Source organism: Neodiprion fabricii, chromosome 3 (assembly GCF_021155785.1).
Source record: "Neodiprion fabricii isolate iyNeoFabr1 chromosome 3, iyNeoFabr1.1, whole genome shotgun sequence".
Lineage (NCBI taxonomy): Eukaryota > Metazoa > Arthropoda > Insecta > Hymenoptera > Diprionidae > Neodiprion > Neodiprion fabricii.
Window position 1 is genome coordinate 25123800 of NC_060241.1, and position 20136 is coordinate 25143935.

The 20136-nt window shown below is 41.5% G+C and overlaps 1 protein-coding gene across 7 annotated transcripts in view; it reads right to left on the bottom strand.

Annotated features, from left to right (window-relative positions):
- The window catches only part of LOC124177706 (optomotor-blind protein-like), an 84666-nt gene extending 65087 nt beyond the window's left edge, over positions 1 to 19579 (bottom strand). For 6 of the 7 annotated variants that reach the window (XM_046560383.1, XM_046560380.1, XM_046560379.1 and 3 more), the window contains exons 1-3: positions 17109 to 19579; positions 14504 to 14569; positions 9753 to 10083 (exon numbers count right to left, since the gene is read on the bottom strand). In XM_046560383.1, the coding sequence (XP_046416339.1) occupies positions 9753 to 10083; positions 14504 to 14569; positions 17109 to 17796 (1085 nt within the window). In that variant the 5' untranslated portion in view covers positions 17797 to 19579. The remainder of the gene's footprint in view (positions 1 to 9752; positions 10084 to 14503; positions 14570 to 17108) is intronic. The other variant, XM_046560382.1, reaches the window with a different exon arrangement.
- Positions 19580 to 20136: the final 557 nt, after the last annotated feature.

Below are 20136 nucleotides of genomic sequence, written 5' to 3' on the forward strand. Positions count from 1 at the left end.
GTGTGTGTGGGGGTACGATATGAAAAATATTTAAAATAATGTATTCCGAATGGAGCTAAGGTGGATAGGTAGGTGGTATATGCATATGCCAGGAGTGTGCGAGAGGGTCGAGAGAGCCGGCAAATGGGTGCGATGAAGACGTGACGTGACGGGTATGAGTGAGATAATGAAAGGGTTGGCGGTATGTGCATCTGGGTCCTGCTCACTCTCGCGAGAAGAATCCCAAGATGCCCCGGAGCCACGTTTACCCGCCACATGTTCGCGACCTCGTCTTCTTCTCGCTCTGATCCTCGCTGTTCGCTTTTCGCTTTTCGCTTTTCTGCCACGAGTTGCGAGCCTATTCAAGACTTTGTCTTCTCCTTGTACTTATATACACGTGCATGTAAATGCAACGTTATGCGTAACGTGTATAATCTTTGTTCGTATTTTAAGTGAAAAAAAGTCCAAATAAAACTGTGCGTGAAAGTAAGAACATAAAAAAATAAGGTACAAAAACGAAGGAGCGAACACTTTTATTCGGCTCCCCACAAAGTGCGGCACTCATGCTTGTGATATGTGACTATCTGAGGCTATATAAGCTTCTGCTGAATCCGCCATGTTGCGTGATTATTAATATCCTATCAAACAGAGATTTAGAGATTCATGCGTCATTGGTCGGTTCTTTTTTATAATACCACAATACGTGGGGAAGGAAATTATATCTGAGTCTCGTTACGTGCGTGTGTGGAAATTGAATGTTACGCGACGTATCGTTGCGATGGAATTAATTAAAATTGTAAAAATGATAGGAAATACGTATTTATATTCTGTCTCTAATTAACAAATTATCACTATCATAATTCATAATTATTTCATAATATGTTGTACCGATAGCTGTATGTATACGCGAATAACGAGAGATAATCTTTTGCACACTTCAAATATATATATATATATATATATATATATATATATATATGTATATATATAACTTATTGGTATCGAAAAACATATATTTACACATCTATTTGCTATCACCAAAAATTTGTTTTTCAACGAATGCCGATTACTATACTCATACCACCTAAATACTTGTCCGCAAATTTTTAATCGATCGGTAAATAATTTCACACCGCGATACCAAAGGACGTCTTCGATTGTAATACATATGTATCTGTATTACACTTGTTTAAGGATGATATAATTATTATCGATATTAGGTACCGAAATGAGAACCTTGCCTTACATTATTCAATCGACCGGTCGATTGGTTGATTGATTGACTGATTGCCGACAGAAGCTGACAGAAAATATCGGTAACGAATAACAATTGACGAGAAGAAATTTGCAGAGTTTTCGCACCCTGCATGACTGTAATGATATCTCCGGATAATTCGTAATGATACAGGTTCGCATACGTTTACACACGCCTGTACGAAGCGAACTTGTATTACAGGGTTTTTTCCCTCCGTTTCATTCCATTATACCTTTTTCCCCCTGTCGGTTTTATTAAAACCCGATTAGCACCGGCTCGCCACCAATTGTTATCTCTACGCATACCCGAGCTACAGCCGAGGCAGACTGATATGCCACTTTGCATAGGTATTGTTTTCCGGAGCGCGCCTCGCGTCAAGCACGCGAATTCGCGATTGTACATCGCGCGGGGTTTCAGTCGTTTCAGACCACCCGAGCTGCACGCGAACACCCTGGGAACTCGGTTGCCTCATCGCTCTACCTACTTGTAAGGTACGCACAACGGCAGGGGTATAATAATAACAACAATAACAATAACGGTAATAACAATAATACGCCTGAAGCGTACGGAGGTTTACACCAATTTTCGATGTTTGCCATTGTCATTTGGGAGCTTATCGGGCCCCAAAGTCACGCGATTTCTTTTAACGGAGGCCAGTTTTCGTCTAAAACGATACAAGAAGATCGGGCAGCTGTAACAGCATCAAATTTTTTGAATACGAAACACGGCGCACACAGAATTTAGAGATTATACCTAATAGGTGATTTTTTCAGTCATGTTTAATGCATGAAAAACAGCGTATAATTTGCTGGTATATAAATTTATACACTGGGTGAAAACGATTTAGGGTAACTATTATACGACGCAGTGTTCATAATCAAAAATGTTCCACTTACAATTAGCTGAGTGAGAGGCTTGAATTCCGGCACGAATCAGCTGTTGCAACCTGTTGTACTTTGCAATTACACAATCCAACACGGAGACGTATAGTTACGTGTTTCAGGGTGTTTCGTCCGGAAGCAGAGATTGTTTCTCTTCATTCTGCGTAGAAAACTTATTCTACGTAGTGGAAAATAAATCCTCACTGTCTGATACATATGTAGCTGAAATCCGATTTCAGTCAAACGGTTCGAAGATTGCAATGATCGGAAAACCTCGGTCAAAGGTAATTTTAAAAAGTCTTCAGTTGCTAAATTAATGACTCAACATTAAGGAAAATCGTACAACACCTTTCCAGAGAATTTGATTCTCCGCAAATTGCATCCCGGATTAAATCGTCCGTATCATTAAAAGCAACTCAATGGTAAAATAAATTCCAAACTTGCCGGTGAGACAGAAAGAAAAAAAACGCATCTTCTACGTAGTAACTCATCGTGAAATAATTCAAGTTCTGTTACACTATTTTGATATTTCACGAAGTAGTTTGACTGTAAGCCAATATTCAGTGATAGTTTAATCAGCAAACAGCATCCGAAGAGACTCGATAACCGTTTGCTTCTACTCGTAAATTCGGTGCTCAAAAATCGACTCTACCCTAATACATTTCGGAAAAATATTGGCGCGCGCGAGACGTCGACGAATGATTCGAAATTCGGCAGCGAAAGATCGACGAGCCGTGGCAAGGGGGTCGGCAAGACTGGCGGGGTGCTGCGGCAAGGGGGAGGGGACCGCCAAGAGGGAGGGGAGAATTTGGGCCCGAGGCCCAGTGGAGCGGAGTCGGGGATACGACTAGACGAGGCTGCGGCGCGAGGACTCGTCCTCGTCCTGCTACAGCTCGGCCCGGATACGGTGTCGTATAGGGTTTCGCATCGGGGCCGCTCGGGTAATATCTCGTTTAGAAAGATTACAGGTTCGAAGAGGCTGCCAATGTATAAAACAAACATCGTTAAAACCAACCCTATACTTAGGTGGCCCTTGCGTTATTTACTCCCGGGTTATGTGCCGGGTTATTTACCCAGTTATTTACCTCGTCGAGCTGCAAGGGCGAGGCGATGCACGTACGTATATTTCGACGCGAGACGATTTAACCTCTCCCTCCCTTCGCCCGGCAGAGCGCGCCATAAAGCGATATGTACAGCGATTCGTCTGCTCGCCGTAACGTCGCGAGCGCGCAGGCGCGCAAGCGTTACGAGCGATTCGCTCCTGCGTCTGTGTGTGCGCGCGCTTCTCTCCCTCCCTCCCGCCCTCCACACCCTTTGCGATACGACGGATGATGATATTGAGATGTAGACCACACCGGTCACCGCCGCGCCGGAGCAGATGCTGAATGCCGAGATACGGAATATGTAATTATCGGTTATTATTATGCTCCCTTCATGATGGATATACGTGTGCCCGAGACTCGACTCGACTCGACTCGACTCGACTCGACTCGAATCCGCTCGACGCGACTATTGATTTATAGATACAAATTGATTTATACCGGAGCCCGGGTTTGCATATTAAGCGGTATCCCGTACGCGGTTACGCGCCAAGCACAGGTGCACGTATACGAGATACAACTCTATATCAGGTACACGTGCAAGTATGCGTTAGGTTAGATATGAAGCTCCGCATTATTATTACAGCATTGCTTTACCTACTACAAGATGCACCGGAGATACTTTTGCGCTGTTGAGAATTTTTGGAGGAAAGAAATCTCGATCCGGTTCATTATCTTCTTTCTGCGATATCGTTTACGATGAAAAAGAAATAAATAAATAAATACATTTCGGTTAAACGAAACAGAAAGTATAATACGACCTTGCGCCGGCAGATGGCGCCGTCTGTCAATGCGTCCGCTATCTTTCTCGCGAGAAGAACAACTACAAAATATAAACCCCCGTTGTCTCGGTACACAATTCGAATGATTCAGAAGCTATCGGACAAATATTGAAAATTGAAAATATTCGTTCGAATTTGAATAAAATTTCTCGTTCAATTCAACCAAATAGTCACTCAACAATTATTATGCTGCAGCAGGAATTAATAGTACACCGCAGGCTAATTGTTATAAATGTAAATTATATCATCTTGTGGTATTGAAATTTCTATTTAAACTTCAACGATAAATCCTTATCTCGAGCAAACACGTAACATCGTTATATTTCCTAATAGAAATCGCATATAATTAGGTACATTTTTACGAGAGGCAGATATTTCGTTGCATATTTGCGGCAAAATTCTAATTTGTCGAATTATGGGCGCTAAGTACATGTCTGGTTACAGTAGATCATTATTAGAGATATTAACGTTACTCCAGCTGATTTCACTACCGTCAGCTGCACACTGAAATGACCAAACAAAGCCTTGTAATCAGGTACAAGAAAACCTGCAGGATTGCACGGAGACTTGTGTGGAACGAGAAATAAACAAGACGAAAGAAAAACAGATCGTCAAATATTTGCCTTGTTATTAATTATCTTTTCTTTTAATTCGAAACATTGTTTCAAGTGTATAATCTGAATAAAATTATATTTCCAGGATTTCCTCGTATCACTGTAAAAAACATGCGGTGTGGACTTGTCCAGAATATTTTTTACGTCAATTTAATACTACTTATCGTCAATCTAAAAATACCTTACGTTCAAGTTCCGAATTGACCAGGAAAATTTTTCAACAGCAGTCCACACCGTTCATATTTTTGGTCAATTTTAACACCGTCAATATCTTACAGTGATGAGCTGAAACAACGACACTAACGAACGCAAGTGTTTGCGACAATGAGAAACAAGCAATAAGTATACCTACGCGGGTATACGTATAAGATAATTGTATAATTAGAAATAAAGTTACGGGTGCCACGAGGCTAACACCAGCGCCACACTACCGCAAGAGTAGGAGAGCGACGTAACCGCGGAAGAAGAAACGTCAATAGAAAATTGTACGAGGTATGGAAATGTGGGTAGGCGGCAAGTACACGGACACGCGGCCGGGGCTTTTACACCACCGTCCGCGACGCGAATCCTGCACCACGGTCGAAGCTTTGCACACTGCACGCGTGACGCGGCGCGGGGCTACTAGGGCTAATTACCATAGGCGGTCGGAGGTGGATTCGCGACCCTTGGGACGCGGGGGAGAGCGACGGAGATGAGGCGACGGCATTTTGCCCTCGCCAACAGCCCGAGAAGGGAAGGACGGAGAATCGGGCCCCCGAGCAACGTCGCGAGGAGTGAAAAGCGCGAGGAAAAGCTGCGGGGGGCGAGAGAGAGAGAGAGAGAGAGAGAAGGGAGGAACAGGGGGCGAGGCTCGATAGGGGGGGTGAGAAAGAGAGGAGAGGACGGGTCGAGACGATTCTTTCAACGCGTGCTCATGACGCGGGCATATATATATAACGTGTGAATGTGTGACGTTCGATCAGGGTGAACTAAATCCCGCGCTGCTGCATCATGCTCAGTTCGCTGCACATCGCTCTTGTACGTTTCAGGATTATTGGGGATAAGGTATGTGGAATTACAGGCGGAAATTTTTGTACGGATAATAATACTGTATTGATAAAATTAATACACGCACGATTATATTTAACCTTTCGTCTGCACACCCCCCGATACGATCCGTTGACTGGAAATGGGGTCAATCGGACCTGAGATAATATTCGGCCTTGAATATCTCAGCAGCTATGAACTTTTCGGAAAAAAATGTAGAGACACTTTTTGCAATGAATTGATTAAAATTTGGGCCTGTGCGGTCAGATTTGCAAAGATGAAAAATGTAACCGACGGAAAACATGATTGAAAGTTTAGCGTAATGCTCAGCGCTGTTCAAGTACAAAGACAAATTTCGGACAAAATGACCGTACGTGAACGTGAGACGAAGGGTTAAACGTGAAGTGGAAAAACCTTTGGATTGAAACAAAAAAAACTATACCGTTTGTATATTTTCTAGAAAAAAACAACATAATTCTCCACAATTTTTTGTACGCGATTAAAGTGGAAACGATTTTTAGTCAACCCTGAAATTTTGGCAGTTGAGTGTTTGCTGAAGCCGTAAAGTTTTCAGTTGCCGTGACAATTAAATTAGCGCAATGCAACTTGAAATTTTTAATGTCATTTGGCTATAGGTGGCAATCGTCACTGTCCACTATTTTCATACCTACACAAAGTGTTGATTAGTGTATATAGTACATCGGTGCATTATGTTTGCAATAATCAAGATGGACTCTCTTCAAGTAGAGAGCTAATTATATAACCTAGATATATTGCCAATAAATATGTTCCACAAGATTCATCCGATAACTTGAAAAATTAAATTCTTAACTCATTGCACTTTGAATATTTAAAAACTGATTTTCAGGATTCATTTTACGTATTCAAAGACAATAAAGTCCCGATTACTCTATGCCGAGATTTTGAGGCAAAATATGATTATAGATGAGCATTAAGTGCAATTCTCGTTGTTTCAGCTGCTGGATTATTAACTTGAAAATTTTCCTTCTATATCCACGCGTCAAACGTTCTTAATTGGCTTTTATATACCTGTTCAAAACGGCGAAACCCGAGAATACGTAGAACGAATGTAGGTAATCCGTCAGCTGGTTATGGTTTCACGGCTCTTAATTCTACTGATTTGTAAATCGAATCAACGCTTTGAAGAACGCGTGGAGAACACGGAATTGGATGAATTAAAAAAAATTGACTTAATTGAGTTAAAAGTAAAAATTTGGAACGGGAACGCGGAAATTTTGTACAATGCATCACGCGTCAAACGGCAGTAAAAAGACACGATCATCAAGCCCAAAGTCTCCAAAGAGTAGAACTCGCTTCTACTTACTTGGCCGTAAAGACGTTGTACGCGGCATGTACGAGTACATTGTAGACGTAGGCGGTTGACGCACATAACACACGAAGAGTGAGCCGGGTGGGCGTAGACAGGTATTAATTAATCGTCTGACACGTTGTACAGCAGAGTGTGTTGTGTAAGAATAATTGATTGCCGCTATACCTCACATAATGGGATTTATGCAAGAGAGTTATTTGCTGGTAAACAGTAAAATTGCACCGTAAGGTGATTTTTCAATTTCCGCAAAGAGCCAATGGCCAGCCAAATTCACACGATTGGTTATATTTAAAATCACGGTAAAACCGACAGATTACTTTCGTCAAGTGAGTGAATCTGCAGACTCAAACATTCTGCAGTTTTGGGGGGTTAACATATCGTGTTGTATTATATTCCGTTTGCTGCTGCAGGCGATGACAATTCGGTATTACTTTTCTAAACTTTCAGCAAAAATCGATGGTTTGTCACAAGTTGATATAGCGTGATTGTTTTTTCAAACAAGTAGTGTAACATACAGCTGGTATCGTGTTTGCAAATTCCGCGCAACTCGCGATGTATATTTCCGTTCCACGTGCAGGAGAGGTTGAAGCTTGAGTGTTAAAAGAAAGAGGTAAAAACAAAAAAGTTTATCTTCCTCGCGAACGTCCGCAGAGCCCGAAGCGGGTCTCGAGTGTTGGGTGAATAAAAGTTGAGTACCTACGTAAATTTTGAAAATTTCGACTGTCGATATAGAGGAGAATACAAAGTCTATCGACTGCTGCAGCTTGTGGGCAAAAAATTGTTTTTCAACAAAAATTCAGCTGCTATCGCAGAGTGTTTTCACGTATGACAACGACTTGTACGAAATTCGATGATCCATTTTATGTATGCAGGGAACTCGTGAGGTGACGCCACGATAATATTTAGCAACAATATTTTTGCCTGGCAAAGCTGAAAAAATAGAAACGACGACGCGTAGTATATAATATATATGTATGAGTTTGAGGCACCTGATAAAATCGAACGAGGTATGATTCAGGCGTTATATTTCCATGTATATCGTGCGAAATACACTAAAGTATATTTAGGGTACATAACACTGTCGGTATATAAAATTATAAATATATAATTTATAATAAATATATACCATATAAGCTTTGGAATATAGAACGCGAAGGAACGGAGAATGTAGTCAAGGCTTGCGTAATCCGTAATGTAGGTATGTGTGAAACTCTGCGTGTAATTTGATAGATTCAGATCGCAACACGTGATATTCTACAATTGATTTTGTAGGATCTCTCATATATACTGTATAAAACATGTATGTACAATGTACATACATACCGATAATTACTATACGGATTCCTCATTTTCTTCGTTTGATTTTTTGTTTCCTTCACTTTCTTTTCAATGTGGATTTATTCTAAAAGTTATACTGGCACGAGTTTATTCTCGCTGATAAATACCTTGAGTGTGAACAGAATGAAGGGTGCAAAAAATGCTCGAGTATGAAATGTAATGGCGTTCGAAATCTTCAGAGGCATAATTCCCTAATAACGATAAATTAAGAAGGTAGGGTATGAACACATGGGAAAGAAACTTTTAATTGTTGTTACTGCAGCCGTCAAAACTTGTTTCGCAATATATGTATTAGGGTGGTCCTTATTTGGGGGTAGGAAAGATTTTCATTGAGACACCCCCCAGATCTGTTTGAAATCATTTAAAAAAATCTTCGTAAAGTATTAAGCCTCTACGTCAACTGGAACACGTACCTCTAAGCACCGAAAGTTTTAAATGTAAAATACATTTAGTTTTGACAACCAGCTATTTCGATTTGGATGACTTGGTATAAAATAAGGGACCGGTTTGAAACTTGGTAGAATTATTGCTTATACAATGATATGAGCAATCCCTGAAAATTTCAAAAATTTTTAATTTTTATTTCCATATAGAAGCCTAATAAAAGTGATGCTTTTAATCTTATATAAAAAATAAATATATTATAAAATTATGATACAATTTTAAAATTTTCACGGTTTGTTCCTGTCATTATAAGCAACAACTTTGTCAAGTTTCAAATCGGTCCCTCAATTTAGGTATACCTAAGTCATACAAAACCAAATAATCGCCTATAAAAACTACATGTATTTTACATTTGAAACTTTCAGAACTTAGAGGCACATGTTCCAGTTAACGTAGAGGCTTGAAACTTGACGTGGATCTTTTTTTTTTAATCGCTTGGAACAGATCTGGGGGGGGGGCGTCCTAATGAAAATTTTTCTAACTAAGGACCACCCTAAATTATGTATATACGTTGCAAGATAAGCAGTCAATTAGAGATATATAACAATTAAATTTACTCTAGAAATAATTTGTGAATGAGAGTAATATTTGCTGTAACAATTAAATGAACTGTGATAATAATATTCACAGTATTGTTAGAGAATTCCTTTTGACAAACAATTTTTGCAGCAACGTACCCTGGATGAAGTAACAGAAGCGTCATATAACCTAGATCGGAAGACGATTAAGGGTGAAGTTAGTAACGATAAAGTGACGACAGACCGAAGTAGATTGCTCGCCGAAGTGAGTTGCGGTTTCAAAAATATTGCAAAACATATTTGAGTTTAGTAAAATACGATGAGCCCCAAATCTTGAACTTGAACACAATTAAACTAGCACATCGTCGTTGCGAATTAACGTTACGAACCTCAGCCTAGGCTATGGTAGGGGATTATAACTGGGCGATATTAAAATAAAAGAAAACAATAAATGGTCCTCTTACCGGCCGCTTTTCGTGATGACCATCTCCGTCCCGAGTTTGTAAAACCTTTCCCAAAGCTCCTTACCCTCCAAGGTGACCTTGGGGTCGTCAACGACACCGTCTTCCTCGGGGTGGTGGGGCGGTACGAGGGGGTGGTGGGGACCCGTAAGGGGGTGGTGAGGCGGGAGCGGCAGAGACGGACCCAGCATCCCCGGGGGCAGAGGATGCCTCAGGGGCCTCATCCCACCACCGGGCCCGCCCTGGTGGTGGTGGTGGTGGTGCAAGGCCGCCGCGGCCGCGGCCAACACCGCGGCGTGGGCCTCTTCGGGGGTATGGGGCCCAAGGCCCAGTCCTGAAACAAGCAGCGAAGAACGTTCTCGTCATGTCGATAGAAATTTAAAAAAGTACTTCCAGAGACCCCGTATTATACCGGGAGAATTTTCGGTTTACGTTATAACGCGATGCACAGTCCTTGAATAAGTGTGCTCATTTTTTAACTTGACCAGAAAATTTAGTAGGTGCGTAACTGTTGCGAGATAATTTGACGCTGGTGCGACGATAAGTTGATGTTAGTTACACGAGGCCTCATTTGAATATAAAAATACAGATTTTGTGCGACAATATGCAGAAAATATAGTTATTGGCGCCTGTAAAGTTGTTATATTGTAGCGATGGTCGATTAACTAAAATTTTCTGTAACAACTAACCGCATGAGAAATGAAATTTTGCACGGTGTAATAAACCTGACGTTCCACTACCTGCAATTAGTGTCCTAATGAGTTTATGGCGCCTCAATGTCATTTTCAACGTAACAAGCTTCTCGTTAAATTGACCGCCTTGAAATATCGTGCTCACGTTGAAACATTCCTATAAATAATCTTCCACATTCGGATATAAGGGACTGAATTGATTTGTTACGGAATATGTGGTATGTCGATTTAAATTTCGTGGATCGCGAAAAGTTCGTGAATTTGAGAATGCTAATTACTAATCGCACGTAAAGACCAGCCAATACCCAATAACGAATCCCCGCTTCACTGTTCGTGCAGCAAATCAATCAAGGCATAGGTAGGCGGAGAAACGTCTAAGCGTGCAAGCTCGATGCACAACGCGGCGAATTTAAAAATTTGAAATTGAAGATCGCGATTCGATGCGACGGCACTGGTAATACGCGGATACAATTTATAATTCGACATAAAATTTACTTTCAACGTCTGAGCACCTTTTTTAAAATAATGGCTTGTCAAAAAAAGGGCGAATGATTAGATACGCAAACTTGAGTGAAAAAATTCGTCGGTTGGATGACAAATTCGCGAAATCAATTGCGGACATAGGCGCAAAATAGGTTTAATGTATAAAAAAATCAACAATCAATGCCTTGGGCATATGAACGCGATGTCAGACGCCATCGCAAACAAGAATTGCAAATGGTGTCTAAATACTGTCTCTGAATGTATACAGACACACGCACTTGTTCGGTACCTAAACTTTTATACTCATACCTAACGTAATTTCAATAAATGCATATTTAATTGGTTTTCCTTCCTCAATTGCGTGCCATGGTAACGAGAAGGGTCGAGAAATTCGAGGCGTGTCCGCGTGTCCCCCGCTTTTACAATATCGACGTACGATTGAAGTGCCTATGTTGTTGTCTAATAATACTCGAAAAAATAAATATGGATAAAAAAACAATTTGTGCAGTACGCACTTAAACGTTTAATTAAAAATTTACATAACTTCTAAAGACGCAGTATTAATAACTTAATCGTCAGCTTAATTAATGTGACTTGGTATATTTATATGTATATAAAACATGATGCATAAAACAACGAATATTTTTAGATTGGCAAATTATCAAGTGGGTGTATAATTTTTTAACCGTTTTCCTGCTCACGATAAAGTTGGAACATATATAATGCACGTTGTGCAAAATTATCGTTGAATCATGGAATTATTACTTCGCTAAGAAAAAACTGTAGCAAATGGCCACTGTCATTTGTTTTTCTCTTCAAAAGGCGTGTAACACGTTATATACTATGCATAGCAATTCAGAGCCAGTGCAAAGATTATTTCGTAATAAAAATTGAACGTCGAATTCATATCATACAGTTAATATGATATCCCAGATTGTGAATTCGCCGAATTTATAAGTGAGAAAACACAATTTTGTTCAATGCGGTACAATCGACAACGGAATAATATTTTGACTCGAGAATAATTTCATGTGTTTGTATAAAACGGAATTCGCGTGGGACTTTTTATAAGTTATATACCCATACTATGAATATATAAAGTATTTATTAAATAATAATGAATAAATGTTCCATTGCGATAAAAATTTTCTCTGTAAATTTATTCCACACATCGTTAATAAAACCTGCAGCATTTTTAATTCAATATCTTCTTGGCGATAGTTGCTTTTTTTTATCTGCAGAAAGTTACGTTGATATTACAAAATTATTAACCGCGTAATTATATAGTTATAAGTCAGAATGTAATCGTACTTTAATAATCACAAACACGTTCGGTGTTAACAAACGCAAGTTAAAGCCGAAATTGACAATTCCCGAGTACCTACGCATATGTATTTATATAATAAATGTAATACATGATGTAAAATAAAGACGAAAATAATAGTTTTATCATGATAAATATACCATGATTGCTAAGAGATTTTAATTAAAATCAATTCTGATCGCGAGTTTTTGGATTTCTAGTCAGGTAATATAATCGGGCACTTAAAAATGAGCCGCGTCATGTTGTTTATGACGCGTATAATATTCACAGCTGCGGATAATATTATACAAGAGTTGATACGAACAGCTGATCTGACGACTGAATTGCAGGTTCATAATTTATTCGCATATTACAATATGAGAGGATGAAAAAAAAAATTATAATTATAATTAAAAAACCTATATGCGAATTATGATTTTAGAATCAATTTAAACCTAGAAAACAAGAAGTTATCTCACCAGAAACAAAACGAATCACCAGTACTTTGCACTCTTGAGATATAATTTGACAGTCTTTTACTAATTACAGTGAAAATCTTGAGTATACAGCTAAGAGGTTCGTATACTCGCCATTGAGTTACACGAAATTTAAACGTACATAAACGACAGTTGGTATTCAAGAAATGTAAAAGATGTCTCGTTTCGATTATTTAAACTTGAGTAAATCTATCTATTCAGACGTGCACGTAACGTCGGACCGTGATAATAGCACGAGATGAAAAAATAGAATAAATACAAAAAGCATATCAATCAAGCACTGCACGTAAATAAAAAGGACGTGGGGCTAAAGTCGGATGATAACGAAATATTTATCCACATTTAAGCCTAATACAGGTATAATATCTACGTCGATAATCATGCAGACGACTCATGCGTATAAATAAATACATACATATATAATATATATATATATATTTCTTTTTAGTCGCCAAATTATACGCGCTGCAGCATAAATCTGGAGATTCATACATTTGATTGCGGTTAATTTTTATCAGATCGATTTCACTTTATCAAGGTATTCAAACATTGAGCTTGACTTTTTTGCAAAATACGTCGGCATTACGGATAACCACGCATTACAGACGTTCGATTATAGGCGTATTATATAGCCGCTGCAGCACGAGGCGCGGAGGAGCCCGAATATGTAAATAAGTTGAAAAAAATCTAATTACAGGAGCAGGTTTTATCATATCGTTACAGCGTTCATTCGGCGGATTGGCGAAAATATTTTTACGTTTAAAAGATAATGTGCATGACGAGCATTTAGATCCAGCTCTTTAAAATATAATATACGCGTATATCCCCCATTTCACTTGTTGATCGTTTCTTTTTCACCTTTCTTTTTCTCGTTTCTTTCTCAAGAGCTTTGCTCCAATGTTTCAGTGTATGTGTACGATGCACGAGCATATTGCACACCTATGCTACTGAATTTCAGGGTAAGTAAATTAAGAATCATTCGCGAGTGCGATATCAGACAGACATATGATACGCGAATAACATTAAGAAACCGGTTTTAGCGGATGATTGTTTACATTGACCGTTGTGGATATTTTTACTCACGTTATATTTTCAAATTTTTCAAATCAACTATGTATTAGGATGCTGCATGGCGTATACGTTATAAGATGCTGGTGAAAATTCTCTGATCCAATCTAATGTCAATACATACAATATATAATACGAACTCTACACGTCCAGTTTAATGCCACACGGACAGTCGTAATGTAATTAACACAAATTAGCAGGGACTGCAAAAGGATCGGGTATATTTATGTATAAGTGTCGCGGTACCGTCGACGATGTAATATAATTCACGAATTGCGGTGCAGAAATGGCCGTCGCGAGGCTAAGTAACAGCGAAAAACGTTCAAGCAGTTATTTTAATGAAATAAATTGAGCGCTCGCAAACGTCTGCGTAACAGAAACTAAATCGGAAGCACAATTACACGCTTTTTTAATAACAGTTATTACAATTATATATCTAGGTATTAATCTCAGTCCATTGACACGTTGGCTAAAAATATACGCGACACCTAGTCGTAATGAATCTTATGTAATAACTAGCTGTCCAGGTTCAATTGATTCAAAATTGTGTTTAAATTCAGTGTATATATACAGGCATTATATGGTATAATATAACTAGATGTGTGAATAATTACTGACTATGAGTAGAAAGCGGGAGATTCGGCTGATTTAAATCGCGCCAAGTATAAGAATGGTGATAATGTATGAAAAAATAATTGATGCATTTCTTACTCTTCCAATTTTGAGTTATAGCTGCAGCGGGCGACATCCAATCCTGATCAGAAAGCAGCCAAGAAGCTGCGTAAGGACGAGAAAAAAAAAATATCGTTTCAAAAATAATCCTATAGTAATAAGAAAAAACTATTTGAAATGTAAAAAATACACACGATACGAAAAACGCGTATACATGCAGCGTAATTCTGCAATTTCTACGAATGGTACGATCATAGAATTGTATAATTGAAGAGACGATCGTCTTTTACACAGCTGACCAGGATTTCAAAAAACGCCAATTTTCTTCCCTAATAATCTTCTGTATCCAATCGTTGTTTTCCAACGTCATAATTGCAAATCTGATGAAAATTTTCTTCTAAAAAATACTGTTAAAATTCAACTGTCACAAAAGCACACCTGCGTTATTACTTCCAAATTACTACACTGAAAGTCTGTATAATTGTTTTATAACAATGATAAAAAACTCGAAATTTCTGTCCTTCTTTATTTGTATTAATTTCCTTGACTTTTTTTTCGTACGATCGAATTATGTCCATATTTTTCATTGAAGATGTCTGTCACGCTCCAGGTGCAAAAAATTGCACGTTTACAACTATAATTGTATTCGATGTAATATATATCTTTGCGATGCGCGATTAGGTAGAAAACGCTGCTTACGCATTACTTTATAACTATATTTTAGGAGAATTTGTACGACATACGTGTTTCTTGTCGGATTACATTTGAACGGCCGTTACCGTCGAGGTTTTGTGCCGCTAAACCGAGAACAATATGCAGAGTTATCGGTACTTTGGGCATCAATTACGCTATCTGTAAATCTATCGATGCCTTCAGCGAAGAACAAACATGCAGGTTTCGAATATTGGACGAAAATTGTAAGAATAACGACATAATTGACTGTACTTAACATCCACATTCGTTATGTTCGTTTACACACCAATTCGCGTATGCGGTAGTTTCACTGACGATTGTCCAATATTATATTATACATGTATACAAGCTATCTATTGTGACAGGTATGAATGATTAAAAATGCAAACACAACGGAAATCATCGCAACAACACGTATGCGCGGAAAATTGGTCTCTGTGTGTAATTAAATAATATAACGTAAACTATTCGTAACCAAAATATGCTATAAATATTGTGAAATGATATTAAACATTCCAAATACTTGTCCCTCATTTGCCGAAGAAGAGAATTGAACGCTGCAGTTCGTGATTTATCCCCCTCGTGAACTGGACCGGAGATTTCAATAGGGCTTGAAATTCCTTCCACGCGACGAATTTTTTCACGCTTTGTCGTTTCGATGCCTGCAGCAGCGAATCGAGACAATTGCTTGTATGCGAGCGAGTGTTCTAATGATTCGGCCAAAACCTAAGACTGATAAAGTGCATTCCGAGTTTCCCGCGCGAATAATAATCGTGGGTTCGACGGATAATCTTTTGAACTGTTTCACGAAATGCATCGTCAATTATCCTATTGCCCGCAAGTGAAAAGTTCAGGTGCGAGTCATTTCGACAATTTTACGTTTTAATTGAACTAGGTCCTATTTTACCCGATACTTGTTATTTCCATTTTTCATCCCTCATTTTCCCCACGGAACTAAGAGAAACTATTGCACAAGCTATACGTATACAAACGATTTATACAATTCCAGAAAATTGTATACCTACGAATTACGATGAATTTTTCTAGCTTCGTTAAGCAGTCTGTTCAATTCTCTTTAAATTCGTCATCTAAATCCCTTTTACATCTCTATAGCGCTTTTTTTAGGTTAGGCCGTTTCGCGAGTCTCGTATAATATACGCGCATTTCTTCTACTAATTCTCGCAATATTGCTAAAACCGGATAACATGTGTGCAGGTACATAAGAGTATCAAGTATCTACTCAGTTTGAATTTTTCCTGTTCTTGAATTATCGTACGCGTTGCGCGTATAAAATAAGGACGTCGGTCTGCCTTTTATACCACAATATGGTCGACATGACAATACTTATATTGTTCCAAATGTGGCATTTTTCTATCCGTTACTCGTGATTGTTTCCATTGTCTATGCATAATGTGATCGATGACCAAGCTTTTTTCTCAACTTTAGTAACGCAACTCGCAGATTAATGGTCCAACGCACGTATCGTGAGATGCTATTCGCAATTTTTTTACCTTTCTGTATTAAATGGCGTGTGAATATTTCGCACAATACAATCAAAGAGTACCTAATTCACCGACCCTTATCGCTGTTATACCGCGCTGAGCAGTTAAACAGAATTATATCCGTAAAGCTGTACATTTTGTCCGAAAGAATATCGAACCGTGTTCAAAGTTGCCGGCCATAAGTAACAACTGTGTGAAAATACCTCTGAAGAATTGAAAGAATTCCCTGATTTCAACCGCACCAAACCGATTGTGAAACTTTGTACGATCCGGCACCGCCAATACCTATATTATATAGCAAGTCCTACGACTAGCGCATATTTTCGCAACAATGTACAACCGCCGCGGACGGCACGACTCGAATATCGAAAGGCCGATGAAATATCTCAAAGATTTCCCGCTTCCCGGCAATTCGTATATCCGGCACTCGGACGAAAATATGAACTTACCGGACGGAGTGAGTCCGTGGGGATTGAGATGGGGGTGATGATGGGGGCTGGAAAGAATGCTCTTTCCCTGAAGATGATGCCCGCCGTTGGGTCCGGGCGAGCTGGTGGGAGGGAGATGGGCCGCCGGATTGTAAAAACCAGCGGCGGCGAGCGCCGCGGCGCTAAAGTAGCTCGCGACCGCCGACGAGGGGTGAGAAGTTTCCCGATGACTCGGAAGCGGCGGCGGTGTTTCCGGGGCGGCAGCGGGACTTCCGGGTCCGCCGGGTGGCGGCGAGGCGCTTCCCTGAGACGAGGAGCCCCCCTGGAGGTGGGTCGGGTGGCTGGAGGCGGCGGTGAGGAGCGACGAGACGCTGAAGTCCGTTGGCCTGGGGGCCGCCGGGGCCGGCAGATGGCTTCCCAAGTGACTCGAGCTCGTCGCGGATCCGGGAATCGTCGGGAATGGCGCGTGTTGATTGAGAGCCGCGGCCGGTGCGGGGTACGCCATCCCAGGCCCCCCCACCGCCCCCCTGACACCCGTCCTGGCAGCCTCGGCCACGTTCGTCTCCAACTCTTTGCCGTCTTCTCGCGGGCCGATGTTCTCGCTTCCGGAGTCGGCCTTCTTACCCGAGATTAACCTGGGCCGAAGTAGGAGCGGAATGCTGGCGCAGTGGGTACCCCTGCTGCACGCCGAGTCTTGTTCGAATCTCATTTAGGCTGGCGAGTCGCGCCGACAGCGAGATTCTTGCGCTCCTTTCCTCCTTCCTTCTTTCCTTCTTCCTTCTTTCCTTCCCTTAAGCACTGCTGGCAGCTTGTCGCCTCGATGCCGATATTAAATCAACACCGCGATGATCGCGTCGCGAGTCGCGCTTCCGATATTCCTTTCCTGCCGATGCGATATTGCGCGAATATCTCCGAATCCTTGCTGCTGCTGCTGCTGCTGCTGCTGGTGATGATGACGACGATGATGATGACGATGACGATGATGACGATGACTGCAATTTTTCTCGATTGTAGTAACGCGACACCGTTTTTGGATTTTTATACCGATTTTTCCGAAGCTCTCCTTCATCATTTTCACACCTTTGTATAATCCTCGTCCCCCTTTTACTCTTTACAACATCCTCGGCTCTTACAGCCGGAACAATATTCATCGGTATGATGTTGTAGTAATACCATCAACACCTCACTATTTATTTATTATGCATGCGCAACGATGTATCAATGCATATGAAAATCTCGGAGAACCGGGATCGGTGCACCGGCCGTTCGCTTCCGGCTCCAATCACAAACACGCGCGCACTCACAGTATTGGATTTAAAATATATGCATTATACACATATGTATAAGTATGTGCATACACACACGTATATATGGATCAGTAACCCTGTCACGTAGCGACGAGCAACTCGAGGTGATAGCGCTCGTTACGACACGACGATTTTGACGATTCTATTCACTCGGCATAGACCATCTGGCACGATAGATCGTTCTCCCTCATCTATCAACCTCGCCCGTTCTTTTATCGTACACGGCACACACGAGGAGAAGGATACACGCAGGCTTCGGGGTCACCTAGCTCGTTCTTTGGAATTATTCTCGTTCGTGGTGCGGTTTCGATTTTCGCGGGGCTACGCGACTCGAGTGCGTGGAGTTGCTACTGTCTTTGAACCAGCGTTTATTCCGACCGTGATCAGGCCTGCGAATAGTCGACGCTACGACCGCGTGACTTCGTCAAGCTCATGTAAATCTTGAGTATCAGAGTCAGTGGCATCGCGACGGATTAATACCACGTGTCGTTGCTTGAGAAAACACACACTTTTGCACTTCGACGGGTGGCCGGAAAAACAAGCCTCCTCTGTATCGGTAGGCGTACAATTTATTGCGTATAACGATCGAATCAAACACCACTGGTCGTTTTTATTACTCTTCTTCGCCAAGGTATATACTTATAATACGAAACTTGATCACACTGTATACCATAATCACCGACGTACACGACGACTGTTTCTACGCGTCTGTTTATTCACAACGATTCATCGGCGCACCAAAACTCGATTAGCCGCATATCGCGTTGGCGAAGTTTCTGCGCCGGCGATACAATATCGCGGCTTACACAGCGTCTTCGACGAACAACATCTCGACTGCAAGCGTATAATAAAAATCACACAAGTAAAAACACGCGCGAGATTTTTAGTCACGTTCCGACGGCCGGCGAACCTCGGGTATTGAAAATATCGTCTCAACACGGTTGCCGAACAAAACCCGTCTCCCGAATGCAGCTGCGGGCAGCAGGAAGGGTTTCGGCTGCAGTCGCGGGTTTAAGGCTAAGGTGTTACTTGGGTGGCGCCGCGACGGTCACTGAGCAGCGCTAGGATTGACACCTCCTCTGGGGCTCACCCCCACACCTATCGAGGTGTTGGTGTGCTAAAGTCCCGGGACTATAACGTGCAAGGTATACACCGGACGCTGGTAGGCGTGAATGCTGGAGGGCAGCGACGCGCCGACTGAAACCGTCGGGGCTCCTCCTCCCCTCCCCTCGCCGCGCCGACGCCCGCAAGCTCAACGGACCAGGGCTGGAGGGGAGGACGAGTTGGCGGTGGTGGGAGGCGAGAGCCGAGCCGCCCCTCCGCCCGACTGGCGATAATGAGAAGCCGTCCTCGGGATTGGCGCGCCCCAGCCAATCCGGGGGGCGTTGAACATGACGCCTTTTCCGACGCTCCGCTGTCTTCCCCTCCCGCCCCGACGCCGCCGCCACGGCGTCGTCGTCCTCCCTCTGCCCCCACCCGGGCTACGGCAAGGGTGTTAACCACGAGTACGCCCATTAGCACTACCCCTCAACTTCTACGCCGCGCTTTTCTGCGGAGACTGATTCTGGCTACGAATTATTCCCGAAAGGCCGTGGGAGGGGGTGAGAAAATTAACTCGCTATCCTCGTTTTTTCTTTTCTCCTCCTCCTACGCCTCCTCTGTAAGCGCGGGCGGCGATATACAGCGACGAAAGCGCAAATGTTTGTCCAAGACGCGTTATTAATCCCGCGTTTGATCACCGG